Raw genomic sequence first — 21,072 nt, forward strand, 5'->3', positions numbered from 1 at the left:
TTTATCATTTCTTCTTTTATAAAAGTGATTAATAAATTAATTTAATTAATTAAAATTTCTACAATCTCATTCATTTAAAAATAAAATATAATAGCTTCATAAAAGCACACGTAACATAACATGAACAAGTTTTATGCAAATGAACTTTGATTACCCGAAACCACCACCAGAGGGCCTGAACTAGTAATATATTGTGCTAAAGGACAAGGTATTTGTGATTAAAAGTTGTAACCATGGTTTTAGTTTAAAGGATGCCGGATCCTCTAATAAAAGGTCAGCGTTTCAATCAATTTTAACTTTGTGTGAAAATTTTCTTATACTTTACCTGTTGTTCTAATGAAGTTTATTCAAGCCAATACGCTGTTACTTCTGTGGTGGAGTGAAAAAGGATGTAAGATGGACTCGAAAATTTTATATTTTTGTAAATAGTCATAATTCAGTTTATAATAGCTTCAGATAACCATTAGAATAATTTTTTAGTAGTAATAATAAAGTTTTAAAAAATGCAATCAGCTTAAATACATATCAATTAATATATATTTAGAAAAAAATTAAGATAATTTTAATTCATTTGACCTACCATTCCAAACTTTGATGAACATTTTACAATCATTATTTTTTGTTCAGAACTAAATGGATATTCTTTTTTTCTATAATACTGTTCTCTAATTCCAAATAAATCCATCTAAAATTAAACAAATTTTTATTAAAATGTTATCATTAAAAATTTATTTTATTATAAATAAAAAATTCAAACAACAGCATATACTATTATCACATAGTTTCTGAGTTAATTTCAAAATTAGCCTTAATTTACCATATTTTAACTAATTTATAGAAACAAAATTATATTTTCTTCTTAAGTGTGACATAACATTTTATTTTGTCAACTCACTTAAACAATTTGGAAAACCTGAAAATTTCTTATTAGTTTTAACCCTTTTACTACAACGTGGTCAGTTGTACTTTACCCTTCAAAACAACCATCCAAACTGCAGTCACTCAAGGTCATTCTACATATTTTATTTTAGAAATTCACCAAAAATTGAATTTTTATCATAGAGATACAAAAAAATCACATATATTTATTACTTTATGTAGTTTTCAGCACAATAGTGTATAATCATTTGGAGTAAAAATGACTTACCAAAAAAAAATGTTAAATTATGACCTAAATTTTTGATGTTATAAATTACTTTACTTTGACAGAAAATAAAATTGTTCAATTTCGTTATTTGTTTCTGGCACCAAGCCAGCACAAAAAAAAAATATTGTTTTGTACATGATGATATAAGATTTATGCATATTTATCTAATTTTTTGTGAACAATATCACTTTATATGAAACAGTCCATATATATAATAGTTTTCTGTCTCTCTTTGATAAACTCTTTTAGGTTAGTAGGCCATTTCATTTTAGGCAGTAAGCAGAAAATACCAAAACTATAGAACAATACAACACACTACACAAAGAAAATCGATTAGTGAGCATGTTTTATTTCTTTGAGAAAATAAGTAAATAAAATAAAACTAGAACAAAAATAAGAAAAATAAAGAACTAAAATATATATATATTTTAGTTCTTTATATATTTATTTTATATATATATAAAACTTATAGGCAATAAGCATTAAAAAATTAAAAAGGTAAATTAATAAAATTCACACACACACACACACATATATATATATATATATATATATATATATATATATATATAACTTACAGGCCATTTTTATTTATTTAAAGTTTTACTCATATATAACACTGTGCTGACATTGTTACTAAGAATATCCCTGAAAACATAATTTGAAATGAGCAATTATTTATTGTGATATTGTCAAAATACTGGGCTGCAATTTTTAATCATATTTTTTATTTATTTAATTAAAAATAATGCTCTCCACCTCAAATTAGTAGTGACTTGCCCCTGTATATCATACTTTTCCTTTACAAAAGAGTTGTGCCAGTCATCTATCTAACATCTTTTGAGGGAAAATTTTTGAATTGAAATAACAGAACTTCTGCTTTGCATCAGAACTTTGTATATAGTTAATTGGGCCTTCTACCCTTAAGGTTTCCATGTCTGACCTCAATGGACAACAATGGAAATTTATAGGTCTACAATTTTTCAAACTGCAGCCCAATGATAATTCTTAAAATATGTTTTATAAAATTGTGATTTGTGTTCCTTAGCATTCTACAATTGTCATTAAAGAGAGTTTAGTCCACTTTAATAATGCAATGAATGACTCATTCAGATATGATATCTGTATTTTTTTGTAAATTAAATTATCTATTTACACATATTTTAAAATTAAATTTTTTGTTATAGCTCTACATAAAACTTTTCTTGATGTTCTATGCTTCTAAAATATTTTTAAAAAACACTGTTTTAATGTATTGATTTTATTTATTTGTCAATCATCTGTATATAGTAATAGGCTGTTTATTATTAAAGTCTGTTTATTATTTAATAATAATAAACAGACTTTAATAATAATATTATTATTAAAGTCTGTTTCTCACAATTCAACTGGTAATTTTGACAGGTCAATGAAAACCAAGCCCTTGTTTTCTTATTGTTGATCAAGGTTGAGGAATCTATGAGTGATGTGGCATGCTTGCAAAACAACAACCTTCTAAATTTCTGGTAGAAGGTCAATGGTTAGTGGCAGTTTCTTCAGATGCACAATTTATGTTTTTAGAACTGCCATAATTATTATTGTATTAACTGCATTATTTATAACTAATATAAATAAATAATCTATCAAGGCAAACTAATTGTTTAATAGTTGTATAATTTAAATGCAATTGAAATCTTAGTATTTTATACTCACTTTTTGTGCAGCTGCGATTAAAGCACCTTCGGTCGGTTGTCCTCTGAGTTGTCCATTAACAATATCAGCATTGTTACATATGCAACCAACCTAATCAGTAAAAAAAAAAAATAATAATGCTTTTTAAATAACGATAAAAATTTGATAAATGCACATTTAAACATAAAATAATCAATCATTAATTTTAAAAAGTCTAGATATTTATTAATATTGTATGAATTATTTCATTACTCTCTTATTTTGAATGCAAATGTGAAACTATTGCATATTTACATTTGAATTTGTATTTAGGTATAATTATGGTGCTTACAATTTTATATATTAACCCAATTTATACAATATTTAATTTTGTTTATCTCATTAATTATTGATAACGACAATAATGATAAAAATCTTATTAATAATGACTGTAATATATGATTTGTTTCTTTATTAGCTTATAAAAAGAGAAAATTAAATTATCAATTTTATTTACAATGAATTCAAATTTCAAAACAACAGAATGAACTCAAATAGGTTGCAAACACTGTAATTTATGAAATTAGTAGTCTGATTTCATTACAATTTTTGAGAGAAAGGTTTATTAGATATAAACATAACAGTAATTATTTAACAGAAGTAAGTTGAAAGAATTAAAAGGAAAGATTTAAAGGCAAACATGTTTTTATTAATTCTGAATCATTTTTAAACCAATGGAAATAAAGGTCTTTTCTTTTATAATAATTTTAAAAAATTATCAATACTTCAATAACAATTTTAAGTTAAGCTAATGTGAAAATATGACAACTTTATTCAATAGTTATAACTAATACCAATGGTAGAATAAAAATATAACACATATCAGTGAATTTAAATTTTTTCTCAAAACATTAAAACACATTACTCTCTTTGAACACTAAAGAATTATATAGAATTTAAAATTTACAAAAATTTTAATAACTTTAAAAAGTCAAATGCTTTCAAAATTATATTTTATTGAAGAATTGTTTAAATAAGCTTAAAATAAATCTTAAAATTTTGAATAGATAGCACATTACTTACTTTTAATAGTAAGCGGATTGAATTAAGTTGAAGATCACTATTTCCTGAGTCAACCAAAAGTATATGACCATCATTATTATAACCAACACCTGTAACCTAAAACATTATATAAAATGTATTATTAAATTGTTTTATGTAAATAAATTAAACTTATATTTTAAATAACTTACTTCTGCATGATATAACTCAGATGTAATAATATTTGTGACAGTCATTTCATTCTTTGTTAAAGTTCCAGTTTTATCAGAACAAACTACATTTACACAGCCTAAAAATTTAAGAATAATTTTCATAACTACAAAATAAATTAGTAATACCAAACCAATAAAATCAAAATTATTTATAAATATTGTGTGTATACAAGACTCTGTGAAAAATAACTCTATAATCTAAAGGATGGATTACAAGTAATTAGGCATTGATAAATTGCCTAGTTACTTTTCATAAACCTTATAGATAGTAATTTTTGTAACATAATGCAACCATAATAGCATTTATGTATGCATGTACATCAATCAATGGAATTTTATAATTCCCACATTGGCAATGTGGACAGTGACCAAGAGAGGCTGTATGTGCAGTTATAGAAAAGATGGCCAACTGCTTGTCTTATCAGGAACAAGCACAGATTGCTGCATGCTTTCAGGTGTGGAAATTAGTGGTTGCTGTGCACAGATGGTGGGATACAGTAAAAGGACATCATGCCACTATCTGTCCGGAAACAATCAAGAATTGTCATTTGAAGCTAAAATGAATAGAGGTTCAGTTGTGGGTACACAAAGAAGTGGCCATGCATTCAATCATGATCTGATGAAAATGTGTTGTTAATTATTTGACATGTACATTATTAAATGGAAATACAGATGTATGCCTTAAAATTCAATATAGACACAAATGTCATGTCTGTGTCTATATTGAATTTTAAGGCATGCATCTGTATTTCCATTTAATAAGGTACATGTCAAATAATTTTCTTTTTCTTGTTTTGTAAAAATATAAAAATTATAGCAATTTCTCAATGCCAAATTACTTTCCACACACCCTGTATTTATCTAGTTACAAAATATATTACAGTAGAGAGTCGTTAATTGAAACCCCGGTAATCGGAACGATTTTCAGTCGGACTGTGTCATGCTGAATCGAACGTTTTTGTTACTAGATTTACTTCTAAAGTATAATTTTCACGTTTTTATATTCTTCAATATATTTATTTTGTTTGTACAAAATGAAGAAATAATTTTTAACGATAGGATAGCCTCGATTATTATTATAAAAATTTTCGTTAGGCTTAAAATCGACGAAAATTCAACACAAAGCGACACTCAACGGAGAAAAATTTCAACATCAGACAGGTTAATGTATTTTTTCGTACATAATTGATAATCGGAACAAATCACTAATCTGAACAACCCCAGTCCCCAACTGACTCCGATTAACGACTCTCTACTGTAATTTAATATTAAAATACAAAGAAATCCTAACAGAATGTTGCTCAAAATGCTTTTTAATTATGTAAGTGTTAGAGAAAAAAATATGCCCATTTTAACATTTCATCTCTTATATATTCTTTTATATAAATTTTAATTTTTTAATTTCAATTATTTGTATTATTCTTTATATAATTTTGATAATTCTATTATTACATTGAATAGTTTGTTTTTTTATATAATTTATAAGTACAGTTAATCCCCATTAACTTGGACTAAAAGGGATGAAGATTGTCTGACTTAGCAGGTCTCCGATGATGTTGAAAATAGGAAGGTGGATAAACAGTACAGTAATGTATTATGATCAGCTCTAAACATAAGTTTTACTAGACTTTAATAGGTCATACTGCTGAATTTATTACTACTGGAAATCGGCTGAAAACATATTGACAGTACAGTTTACAGTAATATATGGTCTTTAGTAACTTACCATCTACAGCAGCTATTCCCAACCAGGAGTATGTGAAAAAAATTACTAATGGCAGACATACTAAAAGAATATTTAAATTCTACATTGAGGATTTTGGAAATGTCATGGCACTTGAAGCTTAGTTTTAAATTAAAATATAATTATATTTTTATTATATTTATCTGCATCTTTTCTCCAACTTTTTTGATTTAAAAAAACTTTTTTACAATGTTGTATAATTGACCAAAGTGCCTCTACTTGAAGAACACGGGAAATTAAACTTAGCAAAAATTGGCTGCCAAGGGGTATGCAAGTCAAAAAAGGTTGGAAACAGCTGATCTAAAATAATATAATGCACAGTATTGCAAAAACTTCTGGATATCAAAAACGTCATTAATTATAGTTTCATTAAAATTATAGTTTTCTATAGTCAAGAAATTTAAAATTACTGCATAATTTTTCAAAAACTTTTGTCTGAGTTAGCATTGTTCAAGTTAGCAGGATTTACTGTATTTATTTATTCATTAATAAACACAGATTCATCTTTAACTGCATAATTTATTGCTTTTCCTATTTCTAATAATTGTTTAAATAAATTTAAACAAAACAATGTTCAAACAGTATCATACATCAATATTCAATTAAATAGAATGAATTTTCAAAAATCAATAATATAAGAATAAATATATAAATAATATAACCAATCAAACTAGTGACTGATTAAATTATTTTGATCAAATGGATAAATATTTATATAAAAATTAATAAACTTTCTGTAATATATCTCATAATTTTATTTGTCTATTTGATATAGACTAAGAAAAATAAAACAACATTAAGGAGTAAAAGCAATAGACTATTCAATTGTATATCTCATAAATTAGCATCATATATAAATGTAATTACTTGATTTTGTTTCTTCTTTTGATTATTTTAAAACAGTGATCATTTAAATGATGTAATGCTTAGTGAACTTCATTTTTAATTCAATAAAATATCATAGAACAATTTGAGAAAATAAGAAAAGTTATAAATTGTAAATTTAAATAAAATAAAAACAATTTCTGAACAAAACTATTGCATTTAAGTACTTTAAAGTGGAATAAACATTTTTTATAAACCTACAATATGAATTGAACAATGATATGGAATATAAAATTATGCCTGTAAATTTTAAGTTGGACCTTAGCACCAGAAAAAATTTATTTTCTTGAATGTAGGTGAATTGAAAAAAATTATAAATTTAATGGTTAATCACTTCATCGTTAATACTTAACAAAGTATTTTAAGAAAGTTTTGAATTTGAATATAGTTCTATAGTGCTACAGAAATTCAAATTACATCAATAAAAAGCAGTTGACATAGAGCTAGCAACATACAGACACATGATATCACACTATTTTATATTATAAAATAAAAAATAAGAAATCAACTTACCTAAAGTTTCAACTGTCGGTAATTTTTTGACAATTGCTTTACGTTTTGCCATTCTCATTACTCCTAATGCTAATGTCACAGTAACAACAATAGGCAAACCTTCAGGAATTGCTGCAACTGCTAAACTGAAAAATATCATTTCTATCAAAATCACACACTAAAGTCTTAAATTAAGGTTATTACAATCAGAGATTAAATTTCCTATTAATTCTGATTATTTCCAAATCATAAAAAAAATTCTTTCTGAAATGAAATTATTCAATGTATCTGTCTTTACATTATTAATCAGTTTATAATTTTCACTTGTAAGTAATGTGTTGATTTCTACAGTTCTTAATAATACAATATCTTTGGATGTTATATTTTCATCCATATAAAACTAACAAACACTGAAATTTCAGCATAAGTGAACAAAATAAATAAGAATTTATTTTCAAGAATAATTCTATTAAAATGCATTTTCAGCAATGAATTTTATTCAATTATAAAAATATATTTAATAACTATATGAAATTAATTAATTATTTATAAATAAAATTATATGTTGCATTGTAATAATTGTTAAAAACAGATAAATGTCCAAACATACACACTCAAAACACCTTGTAAAAGTGCAGCTGTATTTATTATCAAATACGGCTGCACTTTTACAAGGTATTTTGAGCGTGTATGTTTGTTATGAAATATAGTCTACAAAGAGATAAATGTCCTTTAACAATCATTTGATCTTACATAAAATCTTATGTAAAACGATCTTCATAATACCAAATCAGTTATTGATCATTGTATCCTGTCAGTGATTCTTCCAAAATCAATAGTAGTTGATATTGCAAAAAGATGAAAGACTCAATACCACACAGAAATTTAAAAAGTAATCCAAGAGACCACAAAAAATTAAAGAGTATAATATTACTTTGGAGCTCTCAGGAGTTTACAGAATTCCTTAGCTGTAATAACAACATTGTTTATCATATTGGTACTACAATGTATACTTAGTTTTTTGTTTGTTTTTCTGTTCATACTGGTTATCGGTTCAAGATACATTGTTAAAATTAATTAAAATTAAATATCTGAAATTGAATAAGTAATTTTTCTTTTTCTTGGTATAAGAGAAAATGGAGCCATTATATGTCTCAATAATATTATACATAAAAGGAATTCTCTTCTCAGAAAGTCAAGAAAAAAAAGTTTATTAATTTTTTTATACTTAATATATTATAATGCCTGAAATATTATAAATGATAAAATTATCAAAAACAGAAAACAAACAAGAAAAATTAATTCTCACAAATGATTTTGGTACTATCAAAAACCAAAACTGGAAAAAGTGCCACCATGCAATAACTTGAAAATTTTATTTGTTACATAACATAAAACAAAACCTTTAACTACCAGTAAGCTTTTATTTCTTAGCTGAAAATGCACAAAAGTGTGAATTTGTCATATGAGAAACAATTTACAGGTATCAAACTATCATGTATAAGTAGTGAATTGTCAAATATCAAATGTTCAAAAGTTGAGGACTACTTGTGTTATTAAAATTATTTGCTGATTTATTTATGGCATAGATGTTATGCCTAAGATTTAGGAAGAGAGTGAAAATACTGAGATTTTCCACACATTTTAATAACTACAGTAGAGAGTCGTTAATCGGAACCCTGGTAATCGGAAAAATTTTCAGTTGGACTGTGTCGTGCTGAATCGAACGTTTTTGATACTAGATTTACTTCTAAAGTATAATTTTCATGCTTTTATATTCTTCAATATATTTATTTTGTTTGTACAAAATGAAGAAATAATTTTTAACAATACGATAGCCTCGATTATTATAAAAATTTTCGTTAGGCTTAAAATCAACGAAAATTCAACACGAAGCGACACGCAATGGAAAAAAATTTGAACATCAGACAGGTTAATGTATTTTTTCGTACATAATCGGTAATTGGAACAAATCACTAATCTGAACAACCCCAGTCCCCAATTGATTCCGATTAACGACTCTCTATTGTATTCCATAAGACTTGGCAGTTAAAATATTGATCTAGAATGACTGTTGTTGTTTACTGTTTAATTATTTTATTAGGATTAAACATTTTTTGAAATTTTAAATGTTCCATCTTTAGATTCAAATAAAACAGAACATAATATAAATTTTTCTTTTTTTTCCCTTATAACATGCAATTGCTTGAGTTTCAGATTTTTTACTTTCATACTCAGTTAAATAATTGCTTGGTACTCCATAGGTATATCTATAAAATTACTGCATGAGAATTTCCCACAAAGGCAAATAAATTCACTTATTTTGCCATTAATTTTTGATCTTATATTAACAATTAACTTATTAGTATTATTTTGCATATTTCGTTTTGCAATGATTAAAAAGTTTACCTAAAAATAATGTTAAAGCACACAGAAACTAACTACAAACAAAAACATTTATTGGTCTGTATTAGTGATGTAACGAATATTCGGTTACTACCCGGTATTCGGCCGAATACCGAATATTTAAATCACTATTCGGCCAAATACCGAATACCTAAAAACAGAAGTAAGAAATAACAAAAACACAGTAAATTAATCATTTTTGTAACTTTTATTAATGCTGAACATTAAACTATAATTATTAAAGTTAATAAGAAATGGCATCTAACTCTAGTATTAAATTATTTCGTAGTTAAATAACATTATAGCCTTTATCTAGCCCGATATCTTATGGCGTTGATGGCGTGTAGGTTAGAATGTATCGGGCATTAATGTTATTGTTTAGTTAATTATGTTATATTCGTATTCGCGTATATATTAATATTTATACGATATTTTAAAATGAGTTACGAAACGTTTTATTGAAACTTGTCGTATTTAATGAAAGAATTATTTATCTATTTCTAGAAGATGAGTAACTAATATATAATTTATTTTATATATAAAGCAAAAAATGAGCATTTCTCATTATATACAAAAGATAACATTTGAAATCATGTTAATTTTAAAAATATTGACAAAAACAATAGCAACAAAATATCACAAAACTTCACAAATAGAAACTCCCCAATAATATATTTGAACTGTTCCACAACTGGGGAGAAACTAGACCATATTATGTCACCACAAAAGTATATCCTTCGAGTACTATTCAGTCTACAAATACGTAGTAAAAACAAAATTTTAGTGTTTAATTAAAGAGTTAAAATGATCGATTGCAAATAAAATAACTTATAAGTTATAACTTACATCTAAATACCAACAACTGCCGAATCATTTACGGCTATTTACGGCTATTACATAAATTATAAACCAATTTGGCACTAGAGGTAGACGTTAGGCTCCATCTCATATTAAGTTTAATAATTATAATTTAATTATTTAATTTAAATAATTTAGACCTAATGGAAGAAAAAATCGTAGTGACAGCGGGCCAATAGAGAACACGGTGCGCGATCTTTGCCATAATGCGGTTTGCGCGCCAATTTTCGTATGTGCGTTAATCAAGCCGAATAGTTTGGCCGAATATTCGGTATTCGGTTGAGGCCAAATATACTATTCGTTACATCACTAGTCTGTATATTAACTTCTAAGAAGACCTATAACATTACCTATATTAAGTATCAAACAATACAGTATTTTCCTATAATTCATAAAAAGTGACCATAAAACATAACATACCTAACACCAATATTAAACATTTCCATTATTGGTCTGCCTTGAACCCATCCTATAATCATGATTAAACCAATTATTCCAAAAGAATATAATGATAACTGTTTGCCCAAAGAATCCATGCTTTTCTGTAATGGTGTTTTTGGAGCCTAAGAAAAACAATATTGATGTAATCATATACTTGAAATTTTAAATCATAAACAATAAAATTATTATTTAATAAATGTAATACAATACCTCTTCAGCCTGCATCATTTTAAAGACTTCACCAAATTCAGAAGTTTCACCTGTACTTATCACAATACCCTGAAATAATTAGAAAAAGTCATTAATTTCTGAAACTATAGCTAACAAATATATAAGAAATATCTACATATTTATATACAATACATAAATTAATATTTTACCTTTCCATTTCCACATCTTACTAAGGTTCCCATAAAAGCAATATTCTGTCTACTTGAAATACCATTTGCATTTTCTAAAGCATGTGTTACTTTATTAGCTGGTTCTGTTTCTCCTGTAAAACTACTTTCATCTATTGCAAGATCTACAGCCTAAAATAAAATTTCAAATTTATTTTCAGAAAATAATTCAAAATTTCTCTTTTATAACTTAATTTTATATCATAATTTTTACATACTTTAGGTTTACAATAGTTTAATATTTCAGATTAAGAAAAACTAATTAATTTGAAAATTTAATAGAATTTAGAAAAAGATTTATATATTTAATATTTGTAATTGTTAGTAGCATTGAATATTTATTATTAATTCCTAATAAACAGTTTTTCTGCATTTTCTTAAAAATTAATGAAAATCAGTTCTAAGTCGTTGCCTTCACATGGCAACGACTTTGTAAACAAGTTCTACTAAACTGAATAAAGAAATTTGATGGAAAACTTGCCAAGTGTCTTTGTAACACAACACAACACTAGTGTTTACTAAGCCAAAAATACCAATATTCAAATACTCTAATTTTTGGAGTCTGACTTTTACTGTCAGCACTTACAAACATATTTATTTTATTAGTAAATATAAATATAATTTTTACTATTATTTACATCACCTGCTGTCCCACTGTGGACTGCCAAACCCATGATGAGTATGAAAAAAAGCACTCTTAGTATCAATAGGACAGAGAAGTTTTAAAAAATTATAACTAGAGCTTTCATATTATTTTATTTTTATTTATAAAATAAACGAACATATTTACTTTTGACTTATATTTAGATTTACAAGGGACAATTTTAAATCTGTTTTACAATAAAAAATGAACTACTAAACATTATGAGTAATTTATTTTTTCTCAGATTCTACATACTTTCAGCTACTTTTCCACATAGTTTCTATTGTTGTTGAAATACTTGTTGTAGCATAAAACCAGTTTCTGTAGATCCATGTCACAGAAGTGTCACCTGAGAGGATAACCACTTCTGGACCATTGTTTTCACTTTTTCATCAGTTTGGAAACATTTGGTGATGAGAAATCTCTTTAGATGCAGGAAGACATGGTAGTCTGTTGGTGCCAGGTCTAGGCTGTATGGGGGATGATCGAATTGCTATCAGCCAAAAGATTTGACTAGAGCTTGTGTTAGAGCAACAATATGGAGCCTCACATTGTCGCGAAGCAACAGAACTCCAGCAGACAGCATGCTGCAACGTTTATTCTGGGTTGCATGGCAAAGTTTTAAGATCTGACAATATGCAATAGTGTTTATAGTTGTTCCTTGTGGCATGAAGTCCACCAGCAAAACATAATCTTGCGAGCTAAGATTGTCTGTTTGAATTTCACTTTCATCAGAGATGATGCATGTCGCCACTCCAATGACTGCTGCATGGATTTGCGGATCACATGAGATACCCATGTCTTGACCCACATGACAATGTGGCTCAACATTTCATCATTTTCCTCATAGTATTAGGTCAAAAATGTCATAGCACTGGCTAATCTCCATTTTATGTTCCTCAGTAAACATTTTTGGAACCTACTGAAAGCATAATTTCCTATAGTCCAAGTTTTCCAACACAATTTTGTAAAGAACTGACCATGAAACTTGTGAGAAATTAACTGATGGGGTGGATATGGTGTATCACCTGTTTCCATGAATCATGGTGACTACTGCACGGACAAGATTGTCGATGGTTACAGACAGTCGACCCAAGCATGGTTCATCATACACATAAGACCTTACTTAAAAAATATTCCTTGTACTATCTTTAAACATGAATTTATTGATACAAATATAAAATTACATTTAAAACATAAAATCTATAATTTATTATAGAAAAGAATTGTTCTAAAAATTTTTTAAAGTAAATTTCAGGAAAATAATATAAAACAGTAATTAAATTTATAATAAATATAATAATCATCAAATTCAAAATTAATTGGATAAAAAAAATTTATAATCTAAAATTAAGGATTTAATTTATAAATAACACATATTAATATCATTTTAAATTAGTAAGTAGAAGAGCTAATAGGTTTCTTTATCAATAACTAAAGAATAGTTTCTCTTTATAATGTAAAAATTCTATTTATAGCTAAGTTCATTTCAAAATAATCTAATTTTGATGACAAATAATATATTTCAAATTTAATTTTATTATTTGATAAATATAAAAATTTATCTAGTTTTCTTTTTTGAGATTATAGTCTCAAACTACATGCAATTATAACTTAAATAAAGATAATGTGACAAATAATATATTGTTATATACAATGTATAAATTTTGTTATACAAAATTATCCAAAGGTTGTGCATTTCAAAATATAATACTATTTTAAATTTCAATTATAAAAGAAATATGAAACTAATAAGGGGGATGCTATAAAGAGCTTGGATTTTTTCTATGATTAAAGAAAATGTTTTAGTCTCTTCCTCTTGGACCACAAGAATTACAATAACATTCAAACAAATAATAAAAAAATATAAAATAGAGATTTCATCCTACATTGCATTTCAGTACAGAATACAATCGGAATATGATAAAAATCAATTTAATCATAGATTATATAATTGTTATATTCTATTTTGATAAGTGTCACAAATTTTATGGCAAAAAATGTACCCAGAATTTATATGTAATGTAAGAAGACCCATAAGTTAAATACAACTTCTGGGTAAGAAGAGCTTATTCATAATATGATATATCAGAGTATTGTAATTTATTCATGATAATTTAATTATAGTTATTTTTTACTAATTTTAATGTAATTAAATTCTAATGTAATATTAAAAATTATTTACCTCAAACAGCCTTAAGTCTGCTGGAACTCTATCACCAATATTTAATAATACAATATCTCCAGGAACTAGATTCCTAGCTAAAAATGTTTCTGCATGTCCATCCCTGAGACTAAACAACATATATTCAGTATATTAATTTTTATCATTGTAATCTATATAATGAATTTAAAAACTTAAAACTATTGTATACCAATTAGAATTTTGCAACTAATAAAGAAGAAAAAACAAATAAATAGATATAGAAATATAAAGTAACTCTTCTAATTGATTCATTTTTTAAATATATATTTATCAATAAATATTGAAATTTCAAGAAGAAAAATAACAACATATAGCATATATAATATTGTTTTACAGTTTACATGAACATAAATCAACATTTTATCATCACTTACTCTAATTATTTGCATTTTTATTACAAAATATAAAAAAAAAAAATTCCGTTAATGAAATTATTTATCATTTCAAATTATATTTGTTACCATATTCAAAATTTACACTAAATATAACCATTATATTTAATATATAGTTTCTAAGTTTAACTTAATAATAAATAACATTTATTCCAAGCAGAAAATTATTTATTATTCAATAGAAAAAAACATTTTTCTGCTACAAATCAATTTTAATTAATTTATAACAGCAGCAGAGTTTACAGGCTCAAAAACATAAAAATATCAAATAACACTAATAAATTAATAAAAATCATTGAAAGTCTGTTTGGAACTGGCATTGTAGCTTAATAAGCATTTCACTTTACTATTAGTTGATATTTAAATGTAATAATAATTGTTAAGATATCATTCTGTAATGGCATTAATACACACTTTCATTTGATAATGATTGTAACTAGGGGCTAGATTGATATGTATTTAAAATTGTAATATATGCAAATACATACGCATGTAAAAATGCCAGATATATACACTACAATACCTAAAATATGCATTTATTGTAAATGTTAAATGCATTAGTAATATACACTAAAATTTATAGATTGAAATACATGTGTACTTCTGTCTGCAAGCAAATCTTAATAATAATGTCTATTATGTTAGACTTTTTTAGATAGGAAGGAATAAATAAGACAGCAGATATCTTGGATTTAGACTGTGTACAATTCCCCATTTGTTTACTAAGGAGGTTGTTTTCCTGCAAAGCTTCTGCAGTTTCTCTAATCTTATCCTTCTTGAGAGTCTGCATATCTCCACCTCTTGGCAACCACCATCAACTGACTCAAGAGTCTATACATCTAACTATATTTATTTACATCAAATATTTACAGGAAACTATTTACTATAAGTTATTATACATGGATACTATACAACTAATCACTTAAGAGAATTCTTTTATCATCTCATCCCATCATGTCTCTTCTTTTCTTCTCATGATTCCTGTTTTTAAATTGGATGCCCTGATCAACTAACATGTCAGGATCCCACCACATGATAGGAAGCCTTCTTGTTTGCATTGCACAAATACTAAAGACAAAGGTTCTGATGAACAAATTCAGTTTTACATGTAAGTAATCTGCAGAATTGTTTACATGCTCTCTAACAAAAAGTCACTGTCATTCTTCGTTTACATTCAATCATTCAAATGGACATTAACAATAATTAATAGCACCCAACCCTGACAAGATGGCACAAGAGATTTAAAAATTATGACTCAAAACATATTTTAATAATATTTTATGTATGAAGAGGTACTCAATCAAATCAATTATGAATAAAATTACTTGTTCAATAAAATTTTATAACTTTCTAAACTAACTTATTAATCATTATTGAATTTATTTTATTTATATACAATTGTTTGCAAGATGCTTGAGAATGACTGAATTAACCTAGTCCCCTTTGTCCTAGTTACATTACTGGTCTAAAATAGTCATATATTTTTTGTTTATAACCCTAATGATGAGAAATGAATGCTGCTGTTATTAAGTTATTAGCTAATTAAAGATTTAGTATCAAAGTTGATGATAATGTTTCATTCCAAACTGATATCATGAACATTACTAAATTTAGTTTGTGTCCAACTAGAACTTAAAATTGTTGTTTTGGCTTATTTTGATGTTTTATGTTGTGCTGATGTAAGGATGTTTCAATGTGTTGAGATAGCTGAAACTATTTTTTAGCAGGAAATGATTTGTGGCATACATTACAATAAAGACTTTCTATTTTAAATGTCTAGGATCCAAACTCTATATATTTTCTTTGCAATTCAGTATTAGTAATTGCTGCTTTATCCATATAGTTGATTGAATCAAACTCAATATAAAGAAACTTTATCATGCATACTCCATATGTGGAAGTTTGACTACTTCATTCACAAGAAATTATCATCCTTATATTTAATTAAATATATTCACACAACTTTTGAATGATTTAAATTTAAAACTATTATCGTATTAGCCCGAATATAACGCGACCCCGAATTTAACGCGACTCCAAAATTTTCATAAAGATATTTAGAAAAAAAAATAATACTCATAAAAGAATTCAAAGAAAGTAAAATTCAATCAGATAAGCATTTATTTAGGTATTTATAGCTAATAACACAGGTTACATTCATGTCAATGATCGAGTTAAACCTAACACACAACTATATCACATAAAAATCCGGTGTAAAGGCCAGAGTAGCCGCAAACGCCTCTAGGATAAGGATAAGGATAAGGATCACATAAAAAATTAAAAATAAAATTAATGTGTAAAAATGTAAAGAAAATATCTGTTAAATCTTAAACACAACATTTTTCTGAGTAAAACAAAATAAAAACTTAGTCAATTGGTCGATTTACAACTCCGAAAGAAGCATTTGAAAATAAGGTTATAAAACAATTAGTGTTTATTGACTTTCGCGTTAGGGGGTAAAGCAGGTCTATTGACGAATTTTCTCGCAGTAGTACGAAATTTCTACTGACTTAACTTGAATGAGTCATATTTCTTCCCCATTTACAAACAAACCCGATGACAATCGGTGAAACATGAGATAAATTACAGCGAGTTGAAATTTGATGTTTATTTTTTGCATTTTACGTATCAAATTACATTAAATTCGACACAAATAAAGCATTTTTGTCAATGTACAAATATTTTACATTGTTTAAAAGTAGAGAAAATAAAGAAAAGAAAGATGTAATAATAATTTTTCGAGCGAAGCCAAAAATTTCACAATTTTAAGATAAAAAATGGCGTCTGTGAGAGCCCACGTGACTAAAAGGCGGTCGAAAAATCACGTGACTAATGAACTTCGAACAAGCGGAAACATAGCCTTACTATAGTAGCGCTATGCAAACAAAAGCGCAGGCCTACTAACTAGATCACATGGTTGTTTTGAAGTGGTCGGTCGAGCTAGGTCTGACGTTCAGTCGCGTTTCAATCTCTGTAGGAAAATGTCCTTGTTTATATTACATTCCATTACTTAAACCCCGAATTTAGCGCGAGTCGATTTTTTAACGGAAAATAAATGGTCGAAAAATATCGCGTTATATTCGGGCTAATGCGGTATATTAAAAAATATAACATTTACAATAATTTTAATACAATTAATTCAAAGCATTTTGAGAATATGTTGAAAAATCAGAAATTTTCATAACAATACAAAATGTGTTAATTTGTGAGATTTTAAAAGATGGTTCAAATTTAAAACATTTGAATTTTGCACATTCATTTGTAATTGGATGGCAGAGTGATATTTCTCACATCTGTACTTGTGTAAAAAGTGATTCACTACATAGACAGCAAAAACAGACTATATAGATCAATAAAAAGAATTAGCACTTGTATCATGCAAACAAGCTATAAAGTTTATAAAGTACTTATTTAGTCTCAAGAATGGTCAAATCTGCAAAATATGCAGTAAAAATCATAAACACATATTCTATATGTGTTTTTAAAAAATGCATATAAAATATTCATTATTGAACAACCTCAATTTGATCAATTTAGACCCAAGTTGTGTTTATGTCAAAGTTTCAAAATCATAGCATTTAAAGAAAAACATGTCCATGCATACAAATCTGGCCCTTAATTATAGCCTAACAAACTTCTTGCAAATAAACAGCATTTGAAAAATTACAACAATTATACGGTAACTAGTGAAAAATGAGCAGTAATTAATAAAAAATTGAAAATGCTTATTATTATATCAAAGTAATCAAACAGACTGATAATTTATAAAATAAATATTAATAAAAATAGAAAATTGTATTTTAAAATCTATAGTTCATTTTCGGTAAACTTCTTACTGAAATCATTTTGCATAAAAGATGTGATAAGTAATTAATATTTGGAAAGAAATGTAATTTCATTAAAAAACAATAAACAGAATTTATTGCATTCAGTTTTCCTTTTCTCATTAAATTTTTATATCTAAAACTTTAAAATTATATCCTAATTACTTTATATTAAAAATTTATTTTTTAAACTCTAAAATTATATGAAAAATTTGATAATTAAATTATTCTGCAATATATAATCTATATTCTGACATTTATATATACATCATCTTTCTGGATGTTTCTATTTTAACAGAAAAACCATTATTTCCTTATACTTTAAAATGTAGAACAATGCACAAAACATAATATAAATAAATTTGAACACTGTAACAAAGTTCAGATATAAAAAAAACAAACAGACTTTCAATGATAAATAGATTCTTACATTGTGGATTAAAATATGTATATTTTAATCCATAAAAAGTTTTGATTTATTTAAATTTGGTTCATCATTTTTAATTCATAGAAATTTTTTCCTAATTTTATCATTGAATTGATGCTTAACTATTTTAGCTAAAAACATATAAATATTGAGTAGATTTTCTTATAAAAAAGAATTTTTTAAATAAATATAAAATGTAATAAAAATAATAACATATGTTTCTAAAAATAAAAAATAAATAAACATATATAATATATAATCCATTGGAATCATCCAATTTTTGTCATTTAATGCAAATTATACAAATTCCACATCCAACATGATTGATTTATTATAGTGAACTTTTAGAATTAAAAAAATAATCATTTGTAACCAATCATTGTTTTAAGAAAGATAAACAATACAAAATTTTTTCTCTTTGAATTTTAATGTATTAAAATATAAATATTTTATTGAAATAAAAATTTCTTTTTTTACTTATTCTATGCCATTATACTATAATTTATTCAAATCTCTATAGTTTGTTTTGCATAAGAATTACAATATGTAAGTTATTACTAATACATTTCACATCAATATTTGATTAGCTAGTAAATGTCTCTATAAATTTTAAACATTTCAAAGATAATGAAGTACACCTGTAAAAAAATTGTAAAACAAAATAAAGAAAAAATGACTTTTGAATGATAACTGAATTGTCTATCTGGAAAAAATTTATAACTAAAATTTCAATATTACATGAGTCTTAAATCAAACAAAAAATATGAACTGATTTATGCTGCTTCACAACAGAATTTAACAACATACCTTGAACCTGTTACCAGTGTAAGTTACACAACGGATAAAGTACATCACTAATGTTTTCAAACAGCTTAAAGTTCTTCCTCAGGTAATACACAGAATAACTGATGGAACACAGAATAAATACAACACGAAGATTTGAAAATTATATTGAAACCACATCTCGTGAAATCGTTATGTTAGATATGCGCATTTGGGTGAGTAGCTGGTGTTGGCAATTAAAGATAGGTGTCCATCAGGACCTGTCAAGCAACTGACAAATTCAGTTCTACCTTGTGATTGACGCACATGGCAGTAAGACTAGATTTATAAATGGAAATGGCCTCTAACCATCTCAAGTGTTCAAGGTGAGGCAAAGTGGGGATGACTCTTGCTTGGTTTAAGGCTGCCTTGATATCAGGATCAGCTGCATAAATAGCAAGGGCCATGGTATTCCTCATGTGCTGTATGTCTGTGCGGTGTTCATGCACTCTGATTCCCAAGGAGCGCTTTGTGGAGCCAATATAAATAAGATCCCTAAGAAAGATAGAGTCTGTTCCAGTTGGAGGGGTCTTTCCCATTGCAGAGGATGTCAAAGATGGTTGGACATCTCCTGTATGTGATCTGAACGTGGAGTTTGTTGGCGATCTCCATATATAATGATTTAATGTATAAATTAAATGTGATAGGGACGCATAGTTCATCTTCTGGTCAGTTGTCGCAACATGTGTGGACAATGGATGCGCACCATGAGTGGTGGTATCGATCAATTAATCTATGGGTCAGATTAGGTTACCCATGCAAGACTGCTATGCATTTTATATGTGCTAATTTGGTGTCTATGAGTTTGTGGATGAATGAGAAAATGCCCTCCTAACCAAAGTGTTAAATGCCGTGGTCTTGTACAGAAATGGGCCATATGACCCCACCAGTACGTAAACGGAGACCAGACACGGTTTATGGTATACAGAGGTGTGGACAGTGGTTCCTTCAACCTTAATGTTTATGTCCAGGAAGTGGACCTCTGTGGTGTTAGCTTGTTTGATTTCCATTTGATAGTTAAGCCATACGAGTTGTCATTAACCGATTCAACAAATGCCATCACATCTGGTACAGTTCTCATTAAAATGATGATGTCATCTATGTACAGTACCTCCTATATAAAAGGATGTTTGGGAGGAACCACGGGTGGGTCTTGTGCTCTAACTGTCTTATAACCATTCTGCATAGGTCCCAGACACTGGGCTGCCCATGGGAACCCCCCTTTCTTGCATATAGACCATTCCATTGAACAGAAAAAATGAATTATAGCAAATCAGATGGGCCATCTCCAGCACGTGTTGGTGTAGGGTGTGATCTTCGACAATACTGAATAGCAGATCCCTGAGGGTGCAAAAGGCTGGAGGGAGCTCCACTAGGGACTTAAAGTCCAAGACAGTGATATATTGAGGTGAGGAGGTGAGTTCCCTCAGAAGGGATATGAGGTCCATGGGGTTAGTGATGGT

The 21,072-nt window shown here is 27.0% G+C and overlaps 1 protein-coding gene across 3 annotated transcripts in view; it reads right to left on the reverse strand.

The window, feature by feature from the left end:
* Positions 1-21,072, reverse strand: part of SPoCk (secretory pathway calcium atpase) — a 53,035-nt gene that overhangs the window by 12,872 nt on the left and 19,091 nt on the right. For all 3 annotated transcript variants that reach the window (XM_067279480.1, XM_067279479.1, XM_067279481.1), the window contains 9 exons: positions 14,124-14,232; positions 11,278-11,427; positions 11,108-11,176; positions 10,877-11,019; positions 7,214-7,338; positions 4,051-4,148; positions 3,881-3,976; positions 2,840-2,929; positions 581-685 (listed from right to left, as the gene is read on the reverse strand). In XM_067279480.1, coding sequence (XP_067135581.1) covers positions 581-685; positions 2,840-2,929; positions 3,881-3,976; positions 4,051-4,148; positions 7,214-7,338; positions 10,877-11,019; positions 11,108-11,176; positions 11,278-11,427; positions 14,124-14,232 — 985 coding nt within the window. The remainder of the gene's footprint in view (positions 1-580; positions 686-2,839; positions 2,930-3,880; positions 3,977-4,050; positions 4,149-7,213; positions 7,339-10,876; positions 11,020-11,107; positions 11,177-11,277; positions 11,428-14,123; positions 14,233-21,072) is intronic.

The sequence above is a fragment of the Centruroides vittatus genome, unplaced genomic scaffold (assembly GCF_030686945.1).
Source record: "Centruroides vittatus isolate TY-2023 unplaced genomic scaffold, ASM3068694v2 contig_874, whole genome shotgun sequence".
NCBI lineage: Eukaryota > Metazoa > Arthropoda > Arachnida > Scorpiones > Buthidae > Centruroides > Centruroides vittatus.